The 11604-nt window shown below is 41.0% G+C and overlaps 1 protein-coding gene across 1 annotated transcript; it reads left to right on the top strand.

The window, feature by feature from the left end:
* The first annotated feature begins 955 nt into the window (after positions 1 to 955).
* LOC112543219 (syntaxin-3-like) lies at positions 956 to 11325 on the top strand. The gene is made up of 5 exons (XM_088146245.1): positions 956 to 1058; positions 3806 to 3879; positions 4190 to 4324; positions 7919 to 8033; positions 9116 to 11325. Exons 2-4 carry the CDS (start codon positions 3841 to 3843, stop codon positions 8000 to 8002), a joined length of 258 nt encoding a protein of 85 aa, XP_088002371.1. The 5' UTR covers positions 956 to 1058; positions 3806 to 3840; the 3' UTR covers positions 8003 to 8033; positions 9116 to 11325.
* Positions 11326 to 11604: the final 279 nt, after the last annotated feature.

Here is an 11604-nt window from a genome sequence, read left to right as displayed (position 1 = left end):
ATACGTCAACAAATCATCTTGTTCTGAAATGTCCCAAGGTTGAGAAACACTGCTTTAAAGGGACAGCTATGAAAACTTTGAGAAGGCTATTTTTTTCCTTAAGCCATTTTAGTAGAAAATTGCAGGATAACTGCTGCAAATGTAATATTGTAATGTAACTTAAAAAGGCACCGAGGGGGAATTGCTTGAAAATATATAGAGCTCCATCACCACCACACCTTTTGCCCTTCCTGTCTCAGCCAATGCAGGCTTCTGGTTTGTGTTGCTCCATTTTGGCTTGCTTTTTCTTTCAGCCTGATCTTGCAAAAGAGAGCTTTGCTTTTCCTTTAACTTAATTTTTAATGTTGGAGACCACACCCTTGTTGGCCGCTTTCTACGTATGTCCAACACTGACCAATGAACACCTTAGCAGTTCTCTGTCTGTGAGGAAGCGGCCTCTGTTGTTTGTCTTAGTCATATTACTCGAGGCTTTCCCCTTTATTGCCCCTGACAAAGAAAATGTTACAGTCTGCTGCTTGGCTTTATGATTTTTGAAAGTGGAAACTGAAAAGAACAGAGGTGAAATTAAGCCATATTCTTATCACCTTTGTCAAATGAGCTTCCAGAATTCCCTGCTTTTCCCAGCTATAAAATCTGTAGGGTTACAAAATGACTGTTTCTGGCCAATATAAGTCTACTCCATCCTTTAAGATTTACGGGCTGTCCCTTGAATTAGTTTTATTAATTTTATTTATTTATTTATTTAGGCTCCCCACCCCCCGCAATTCTGAATCCATACGGACTAGGTTCTTGTTTTAAAGAAAATAAAAATGAACTTCTAGTTAAGATCATGCTAAGTTCCATGTGTTGCATTTGATTCTGCACATATATATCCTTCCAAGAATTTCCTAGAGCATGATTTCTACTGCGGCATCACAGAATACCTTGCATTTAACTCTATGGGTCTCTTTTTCAGGCTGTGCTGGTGGTACTCGGCCCGCTTCAGGCGGCTTCTGGTGTCCTCTTTCCACTGTTCTGATACAGATAACTTTGGCTTTTGCATCTTCTCAGGTTCCCTGGTAAGTGAATTAATTTGGACATGCTGGAAATTCTGAAACAGAAGAGGCAGGTACAAAAGAAAGCGTTGATCCTGCATCTTTTGTAAGAGTGTACAAGGCAGAAAATCAGCAGAAGGAATGACAAGCTAGAGCTGCTGAAGTTCTGCTTTTCTCTCTCTCATCAAAACTACTACAGTCTCATCCTCTCCTTTATCTTACTGTCTGAAGAGATCCACTTTCAGAGTGCCTGCTAAATGCTTCATCCTCATGAGATGAACTATTTAATGAGGTTTTAAATAAATCTAACACAAATTTGTATTGACAAATAAGGCTCCAGTATTTGTCCTGCTTGTAAGGTTTGCCCCGTTCGACAGAGAAACTCCCGTGACACGTGTGGTTCACAAAAGAGGTTTACTCATGCGTAACGTAGCAGTCACAAGCAAAGCCAGGACTGGCTTGGTACAACTGCATCACTTGTTATATTCCCCCCTTCCCGCACTTTTTTCGCCCCGCGATCGCATTACCGCTGTGGATTATCGGCCCCCCTCAGTAATCCCTCTTAATTGTCCATGATGGCAGGTTCGGTCAGGGTCCATTGTCCTTGATTGACAGTCCCCCCCCGGCTTGGGTTGGTCCCCCCCCCCCGTTACGTGCAAGCCCGAGGGTTCTGTGCTACGCGGCGATCTTGTTTCGCTGCCTGCGGCCCCGTTCATTGTTGGCTCACGCGGTTATCAGTGTATAGTTAAAGCTTCCGCTGCAGTTTTCCTGTTTGGCTGGGCGCAGGTGGCCCATTAATTAGTGGCGCTTTCAGTTCCTCTTTCCCTCGCTAGCTGCCGCCGGTGGAGTTCGCGTGGTCTGGCTGCGAGCTTCCCCGAAGCCCCGTGCTGACCGAACCTGACACTGCTCACATCAGCTTTGCAGGAAAAGCTCGAAGAGGGACAAATTCTCCAAAGGGGAAAGGGATTACGTGCAGGTAGATTGATCTGTTCCTCCAGTGGTGAGAGCAAGCAAGTCCCCTCCTTCTCCAACCTCAGTCTGCTAATACTGCTTGTTCTGTGTGGGAGCACATTCAGGACTAGATGGGAGATTAGCTGAAGGATCAGGTTAGGGACAGATCATCATGGAGAAAATCTCTCCCTGTGGTCGCTAAGAGTCAACACTGACCTGATGGCATGTGATCATGATCATGTAAAGCTAGTATATTATGTAAAATTATTAATATTTTATAGGGATCTTCCTATATAAATCCTTCACATATGCCAATCTCAGTTGGCCTGAAAGTTAAATCCACATAATTACATACCCGTGCCCTTCATATTATTTTCTTCAGGGCTAAGCAATGTTGTGCAGAGCACAGAAATGGAGTAAGAAGTAATGACCAAAGAAATTAAAGGCATGCAATAAGAAAAAGAAAACATAACTAAAACTTGTTAGCAGTAGCACCATTCAGCTATTCCTCTCCATAACTCGTGGATCATCCTTGCTTTTACCACATCCATATTGCCTTTCCTTCTTTAAACTTCTCACCTCTCTTTTTTGAGGGTGTCTTCAATTCCACCCTACTAAAATATTTTGTTTTCTTTCTCTCAACAAGTCACTTTCCTTTTGGGATTCAGTCCTCATTCATTCTTCAGTATGATCAAACTATCTCAACATAGATTTTTTGTACTGGTAACTCACTTTTGTATTTAATCAACATACGTTCATCCTCCTTTCATCCTTGATTATATCTCTAGCTTTACAATGTAAACTCCTTAAGTAACCCATTCCCACTACACTTATTTTTATATCCAACTTTCACTTCCATATAACCAAAATCATACTTTTATATGTGGCTCGTTTTTGCTACTTTTGACAAACATCCATCCGTTGCAACAAACTATATTCTTTTCACTACATTTCTACCAGGATTTTCCTATATTAGAATTTTTCCATTTATTTTTGCCATCTTTAATAAACATCCTAGCAAAGTACACAATTTTTTCTACTTATTCTAAGGTGGGTTTTTTGCTATTTATGTGAAAAGATTTCCTTCACTCTATTGTCCCAGTCAGACATGGCTAACTTGGTCTTTAATGTATTAATTTTCAGATTCATGCTCCTCCTTGCATCATATAATCTAGCATTTCCTGCAAATCATAGAGATTCGTACCACAAAACATGGCATCCCATGCATTCTAACGTACACATCCATTCATGTTCCTGACCAACACACATCTTAATATCATCAAAAGTATTTACCCATAAAGACATTAAATAAGCCAGGTGACAGCACACATTCTTGACTGTCTCCTTGCTCAGTGCTGAGTCATTTGCTAAGCACTCTATTTATTCTTGGGTGTGCTTTATTTTCATCATACACTTCTCTTATTACATTCATTCACCAATCTTCCAATCTCTATTCACACAAAATGCTCTATCATTCAAACCAATCACACACTTTTTCTAAACTAGCAAATGTACAATAAACGTTCTTCTTCACGTTCAAGTTAATATTTTATCTAATTATCTTTTTTATTATTTTCATTTTATACACGTTGGATGTGCTTCAATGGAACGGCAAATTACAATAGAATGAGTCTGTGTGTGTGTGTATCTCAATAGTGTGGTTAAGAAATATATTTTCCCCTGACTGGCTCTGAGAACAGAAAAGTGCAAAAGTGAATATTATTATTGTGTGGTAATTATTACAATGTGCATGAACATGTTCATTCATATTATAATAATTGACATTCTGGTTTTCTCCCTCTCTTCTCCCTGGGATACAGCTGGGAAAAATACAACAGATGAAGAGCCAGAGGAAATGCTAGAGAGTGGGAATCCATCAATATTCACATCTGGGGTGAGTGTGTATGTGCAATAGGCTGATGGGTTTCATAAGGATGAACTTAAGGATCCAGAATGCCAGGAAATGCTTATGGTTTGCACAAAGGATGGTTTGGGTTTTTTCCCCCCCTAATGGCATTAAGTGGTATTGATTGTAGCAATAGAAGGGTAAATGAGTTGGGCAGGAAGTGAAAATGAAAAGATATGTCCAAAGGGAGAAGCTGAGCTGGGGCAAAAGGAAGTATATGAAAACTGCTATGCAGAATATTGCCTAATATCATTGCAGAAAAGGCGTTTCCATGCAACGGTCTTTGGGTCTTCTCTAGATCATGGATTCCCAGATCTCAAAGCAAGCGCTGAGTGAGATTGAGGGACAGCATAAGGATATTCTGCGACTTGAGAATATCATCAAGGAGCTTCATGACATGTTTGTGGACACTGCCATGCTGGTAAAAAATCAGGTACTGTAATTGAACTGTGGTGGAAGGATGCCGGATATATAGCCAAGGAGATTAAATAAACATCTCTTTGAGAAAGAATCATCTTGGGGGACTGAAATGATAGATCCTTGCAAGGAGCAGGAAAGGGGGATGACAATGAGTAAATCTCCCACCAGTCTACTTCAGGGTCTTGTCATATTGCCAGCGCTCCAGCTCTGTTGTTTTCTTTGCTGCTTGGAAAATAAAGTGTCCATCTGACATATCATTTCCAGATGAAGCAAGATATGAACACAAAAGGAGCAATGCGTGTTCCCCAAATAAGACTAAGGGTTTTTTATAATACTCCAGGAGCTTGGGAAGGAAGAGGCACTCAACAGCACTGTCAACAAAATATAAGGGAGGGCTTAAGCATAGGATAGTGAAACCCAGAACAGACTGTTCGGAAACTAAGGAATTAAGGAGGTCTGCATAGTAAAGTGGGTAAGATGTTGGCCTAAGACCTGGGAGGCCTGCTTCAGTTCCTCACTCAGCCACAGAAACTCATTAGGTAATTTGGGGCTAGTCATGATTTCTCAGCCCAACCCAGTGTTTCTCAACCTTGGCAACTTTGAGATGTGTGGACTTCAACTCCTAGAACTCTCCAGCCAGCATGCTGGCTGGCAAATTCTGGGAATTGAAGTCCACACATCTCAAAGTTCCTAAGGTTGAGAAATACTGATCTAATCCATTACATATGGGGAGGGGGGGAGATAAAATTTGAGAAGGAGGTACAGAGTACTTCTCCTCAAAGTCCCGGAGGAAAAGCGGGATATAAATCAACTGAAAAAAGAAATATCTTGAAATTGAGTGAATGGATCGAATAATTCTATGTACAGTTGGGATGCAGAAAGGACACTAGAAAAGGCAAATTTAAAACATCAATAAGGACTTTCCATTTTTATTGTACCACAGCAGACCCACTTGAGTTTATCTAAGCATACAGTGGGGCAAAAAAGTATTTAGTCAGCCACCAATTGTGCAAGTTCTCCCACTTAAAAAGATGAGAGAGGCCTGTAATTTTCATCATAGCTATACCTCAACTATGAGAGACAAAATGGGGGAAAAAATCCAGAAAATCCCATTGTCTGATTTTTAAAGAATTTATTTGCAAATCATGGTGGAAAATAAGTATTTGGTCAATATCAAAAGTTCATCTCAATACTTTGTTATATATCCTTTGTTGGCAATGACAGAGGTCAAACGTTTTCTGTAAGTCTTCACAAGGTTTTCACACACACTTGCTGGTATTTTGGCCCATTCCTCCATGCAAATCTCCTCTAGAGCAGTGATGTTTTGGGGCTGTCACTGGGCAACACAGACTTTCAACTCCCTCCAAAGGTTTTCCATGGGGTTGAGATCTGGAGACTGGCTAGGCCACTCCAGGACCTTGAAATGCTTCTTACAAAGCCACTCCTTCGTTGCCTGGGCAGTGTGTTTGGGATCATTGTCATGCTGAAAGACCCAGCCACGTTTCATCTTCAATGCCCTTGCTGATGGAAGGAGGTGTTCACTCAAAATCTCACGATACATGGCCCCATTGATTCTTTCCTTTACACGGATCAGTCATCCTGGTCTCTTTGCAGAAAAACAGCCCCAAAGCATGATGTTTCCACCCCCATGCTTCATAGTAGGTATGGTGTTCTTTGGATGCAACTCAGCATTCTCTCTCCTCCAAACACAAGTTGAGTTGAGACCAAAACGTTCTACTTTGGTTTCATCTGACCATATGACATTCTCCCAATCCTCTTCTGGATCATCCAAATGCTCTCTAGCAAACTTCAGACAGGCCCAGACATGTACTGGCTTAAGCAGGGGACATGTCTGGCACTGCAGGATTTGAGTCCCTGGCGGCGTAGTGTGTTACTGATGGTAGCCTTTGTTACTTTGGTCCCAGCTCTCTGCAGGTCATTCACTAGGTCCCCCCATGTGGTTCTGGGATTTTTTCTCACCGTTCTTGTGATCATTTTGACCCCACGGGGTGAGATCTTGCGTGGAGCCCCAGATCGAGGGAGATTATCAGTGGTCTTGTATGTCTTCCATTTTCTAATTATTGGTCCCACAGTTGATTTCTTCACACCAAGCTGCTTGCCTATTGCAGATTCAGTCTTCCCAGCCTGTGCAGGTCTACAATTTTGTTTCTGGTGTCCTTCGACAGCTCTTTGGTCTTGGCCATAGTGGACTTTGGAGTGTGACTGTTTGAGGTTGTGGACAGGTGTCTTTTATACTGATAACAAGGTCAAACAGGTGCCATTACTACAGGTAACGAGTGGAGGAAAGAGGAGCCTCTTAAAGAAGTAGTTACAGGTCTGTGAGAGCCAGACATCTTGCTTGTTTGTAGGTGACCAAATACTTATTTTCCACCATGATTTGCAAATAAATTCTTTAAAAATCAGACAATGTGATTTTCTGGATTTTTTTTCTCATTTTGTCTCTCATTGTTGAGGTATACCTATGATGAAAATTACAGGCCTCTCTCATCTTTTTAAGTGGGAGAATTTGCACAATTGGTGGCTGACTAAATACTTTTTTACCCCCCTGTAGCTCTGAATTTTATAGCCCATTTTCATAGAATGGCTAGTTGGTTTGAATGATAGTTTGGTTGGCTGAGTCTATATATAATGGCAGGCTAGGACCAAAGCCACGATAATTTGAATATAAGAGGTAAGATTTACCTACATTTGCTGCTTGCTGCATTGCACTGTTTCAGTGAGTTATAATTCAAAAGTTTTCAAAAGTGCCCTTTCATACTTCAAACGATAATGATTATTAATATAATTCTTGTTAAGATCAGTTATGGGTGAGAAGCAGTCTGTTTAATAGTATTTAGGCTTTGATGCCTGTTCCCTGTCATCCTGATCTTTCTTAACGCAGCCTAATAATTTAAAATAAAATCAGTCTTGTACACCAAGGATTATCTAGCTGGTTGGCTCTGATAACCCAATCAGAATAGTTGGATGGAGGCTTTTATAGCCAATGGCACTAGTGGTTCATCTTCACATTCACACTCATCCCAACATAACTTAACCTTTGAACATTTACTTACATGATTACTTGCTTCTGTTGAATAAGACTGAGTTTATAATACATCTGGCAATACATTCTGTGGTGATTAGATCTTTTGTTGATTATGCATATAGATTAAGAATTCCATTAAATCATAGAAATGCAAGCATCACTCCTGTAACGGTATGTGGGAATGACCTTGGGATATAGGAGGCAGAGCTACAGCCAGGGGAACGGTCGGATAAAAGGCAGCTGAGCCCACAGAAGGAATGTGGGCATGGCAAATGTCTCAGAAGGGACCCTCCCTAGTTTCTTAGGCTGTAAAAGTGATGGGGGAAGAAATGTACTTTCAGATGTGCAAGATTCTGTTAATGGAATCTTACAGTAAAGTATCATTACTGCATCTGGGTGTGCTTCCTATCTGGACTACCTTGCAAGGCTAACAAATCAAGACTTAAACAGTATAAAACTAAGTGCTTTAACTTAACCAAAAGTTACCCTCCAAATTGCTCAAAACTTTCCTCCCATTTGTTGGTACGCCATGGTTAAATCTTCCTCTTCTTCCTCTTCTAGAAAACAATAATTATCATTGTGATAGTAGTAATCTTACTGAGAATTGTAGCTCTCATTATCGGACTTGCAGTCGGACTGAAGTAAAAGTAACCAGCTGGGTTTCTGGCCCTGAACCGTAAGTAGTCTGGGGAGCTGAACTATTCTTTCAGTTCTCTACTGCTTTTTCAGGATTACTTTAATCTCTCATTGTCAGGGAAGTGTTTGAATGTTTTCCTTTCTGTTAGGAAAGGAATCACACAAATCAACCCCCTTCTGTTAGGGTTAGGGGTGATTGGTTTGTCTGATCACAGCATCCAGATTTGTCCTTTGGTTCATAAAAAGAACTCCATATAATCCAATATGGTTCCTCCTACAATCTGTGGGACAAGGGTCTGGTGTCCAATTTGCACTTTCACATATGCTTCTGAATTTCTGTTTCCCAGCACTGGGAAAGTGGTAGAAAAGAATGACCAGGTTCATGAATCAAACTAAGCCACAATGTGGTTTGTTTGGTTTCAGCTTAGTACCACATGTCCACCCTGCCATTGTTTTTGTTTTTTGTTTACAAACAATGGCTTAAGGTGTATCATTACACATGAACTAGGTCACCATGGCTTAGTCAACAAACTATTCTTAAAATAAACATTGCCAATGTTTGATAGTCTGGAGACGTCTGAGGTTTTCCACAATTATGATGTATGTCTTCTGAAGGGACATTTACTGTGTGTTCCTTCACAGAAATAAACTGTATTTGCAGAATGGTATTAACAGTACTACTTGGTCCTCTGATGGTATGACAAGGCCATCTGTAGAAATTAGCTGATTTTTATGCTTGGTTGATCTGTGAATTTTCCCATGATAATATAGCTCTCTAATAACAGATCAACCGTTTCTTTCATGTTAGTCCCATCACTTCCCCTCACCATCGAGCTCTGAGCACCTCACTCAGGGTGTAACTTTTTGTTGTTCCTCAAAACTCTACTATCTCCCATTGCCTTTTTGTAGACTACAGCTTAAGGACTAATAAGGAAGGCCATCATGGGGAAAAAAATAGAATCTTAACTCACTAAGGGCGCTGAGAGCTAGGTGAGGGGATGATTCCTTTCATGGTCTACCACTCTATAGGAGTTCGCTGTATCCCTATGACTAGAATAAAGTGGGCTGCTCTTTCCTTTTTGAGACCTAACTTTTCCTACTTTGTTCCTATTCACCTTCCAGACATTCCCAAGCTCCTCCTAAGTCGGTAGCAAGATCTCCCTTCTTGAACTTCACTGCCGTGGTTTGATCTTTCCTTCCCTACCCTCCTTGGATGAAGTATTAATGGTGCTCTGCAGGATGAGTGCACTCACACCAGTGCTTCCTGTGAGAGCCAAGTTGATCCAGTTCTGTGGCCTGAAGACCCTCCTATACCTTCCTGCAACCAGAAAATCCAGAAGCCTCACGGCATTCCAGAGAGAACTTCCTATCCGATCTACTCCTTATCCATTTCTCCTTTCTTTCCCGATTTACCTGCTGCCTTCAATTCAAGCGTTTCTTCTCGAAGGATCAGCAACACAGTGGAAATGAACCTGAGAAGAATTTCGGAAGCCTTATTGCCTACCTCACTGCTTTAATTTAACCTTTTTCAAAAACACCGTACAGGTGATTGGAGATGCCAGACAATATTACTTTCAAAAAGTCCGTGTTAGCAGCTAAGACTTAAACCTGTGGTTGTCACCTAACTCCTAATCTTTACCCATTTTACACTCCACAAGCTGGAGCAGGTTTTGTATTTTCTATGGAAGAGATGAAATGATAGCCCAGAGGGAGCCCCCAATCCCCATCAAGTGAGGAGACGAACACTTAAGGGTAGCTATGAGCAGTGACAAGGAGTCTGCAGTCAGTTAAGCCGCTCTAGGAAGATACAGCAGAGTTAGGCAGACAAGCACAACTTCAGGCACTCCAGACCTGAAAAGACCACGTGTTCAGTCCTTGTTTTAAATCAAGCCAAAGCTGTTTTTGTATTGGAGATGAACTAGTACCTCTCGTGCCTTTGAAATCTGAGTTATGTATGTTTTATTAACTACTCAGCTTGAATGTTTTGGTATATCTGTGGACATTTCACACTTTGGGAACTTAGAACAGGTCTGAGTAAGAAGGAAGACCTGTCTTCAAATACCCACTAACAAAGATACTCCTTGGGGATATGTGCTACTTACATATTGGATAGCCCCTTTCACTCATGGAATGCAGTTCTACTTCAGAGGTGCTGTAAGTAGTGGTGTGTGCAAAGTATTCTGAAGCTGAAATACTCCAGTTTGAATGGCTCCTCTGAGAGTACTGAAATGGTTTGATCCTGGAACCAAGGATGAGTGTATCATCTTGAGGTAGGACTATTTCCAGTACACTTGAAACAGCCCATTTTAACCCAACACGTTTTGTACACCTCTATTTGCAAAATTTAACTTCCTTCAAATCAAATGAATACTTGAGTACTGAAGGCTTGATTGTATCTCATCTCTTTTCTGATATATAACTGTGTTTATGGAATATCTGTTTGAGGACATGAAGATTAGGGAAATTGGGGGCTGGGGGGGTGTTCTTTCTGTTTTAATTTTTTAAATTTTGTACTGATGGTTTCTGATTGATAAATGTTGCACCTATCACTAAAATTGCTGTTTGTAATTTGGCCAAAGTTTGTAGGGCAGGAAAATTGGTCTGGAGAAAAACGTTGGGTTTAGTTGATAGGGCATGGTAGCCAAGGCCCAGGCCTTCTAACGCCTAATCCCCTTACCAAAAACACTTTATTGCCAGATAAAATACTTCTGTTTTGTTAAAGATGAAAGAGAACAAAGCTTTCTCTTATGAATACAGTTATAGCAGTGATGTTTTTCTGATAGAAATTCCCCTCAATTATTGTCTCAACTTTTGTTTTTGTATATGAGAAAGTTCTGCTGTGATTAACTACTTGTATGCCCTTTGGCCCCCTCAATCACACCTGTGCCATTCCTGCAGTGGTGTCACTCATGGAAATGGGAAGATTTGCGTATTTGTGAAATGCTTAAAAATGTGTGAATTTCTCTAGTTGGGGGGGGTGTTACTTTTTTGCTTGTTTAGAGAGGCTAGTCACATCATGAGAGGGAATGCCAGGCCTTTCCCTGGGGGAAAAAGTTAACACAACTGTTCTTGCCTTCAGTATCAGTATATTTGCTTCACGGAAATGTACCTCAGAGACTGAATCGACCAGATTCTCTGCTTACACCTGCTCTTCGACACGGGGCTGTGGAGGAATCATTTCCATGACAGATTTTAGGACTCTGGCAGTAACGTTTTATTTAGATTCAGAGATCAGCTGCACACTGAAATTCTACAGATATTATTTACTTTCTAATTATATGAGACATAATAGTCCTTTGATTGGAACTGTGTCTGGGAAGAGATAGCTACCTACTAACTCCTAGCAAAATCTATCAGCTTCTCCACCAGTTCCACCATTTAGATCCACCCAGCTTCTAGTTTGTCTAGCCGTGGTGGGTAGATAAAACATTTCTATAACATTCTTCTGGGGGTGCACAGACAGAGCTAAGAAAGCGTGGTGGTCTCTCTTGGCTTTGATGTCTGTAACTTGTAAAGGGGGGTGGCAGTGAAAGGAGCATTTATGAGAGCTATCTGTAAAGACGGAAGACTGAACTTCAACATACAAAGCTGCCTATGGACAGTAAAGATTC

Source organism: Python bivittatus, unplaced genomic scaffold, assembly GCF_059951505.1.
Source record: "Python bivittatus isolate LINGU-HERP-01145 unplaced genomic scaffold, Pbiv_v1 ctg000480_np1212, whole genome shotgun sequence".
NCBI classification, from domain to species: domain Eukaryota; kingdom Metazoa; phylum Chordata; class Lepidosauria; order Squamata; family Pythonidae; genus Python; species Python bivittatus.
The sequence above is the reverse complement of the archived record's forward strand: the minus strand, read 5'-3'. Positions and strand labels throughout refer to the sequence as shown.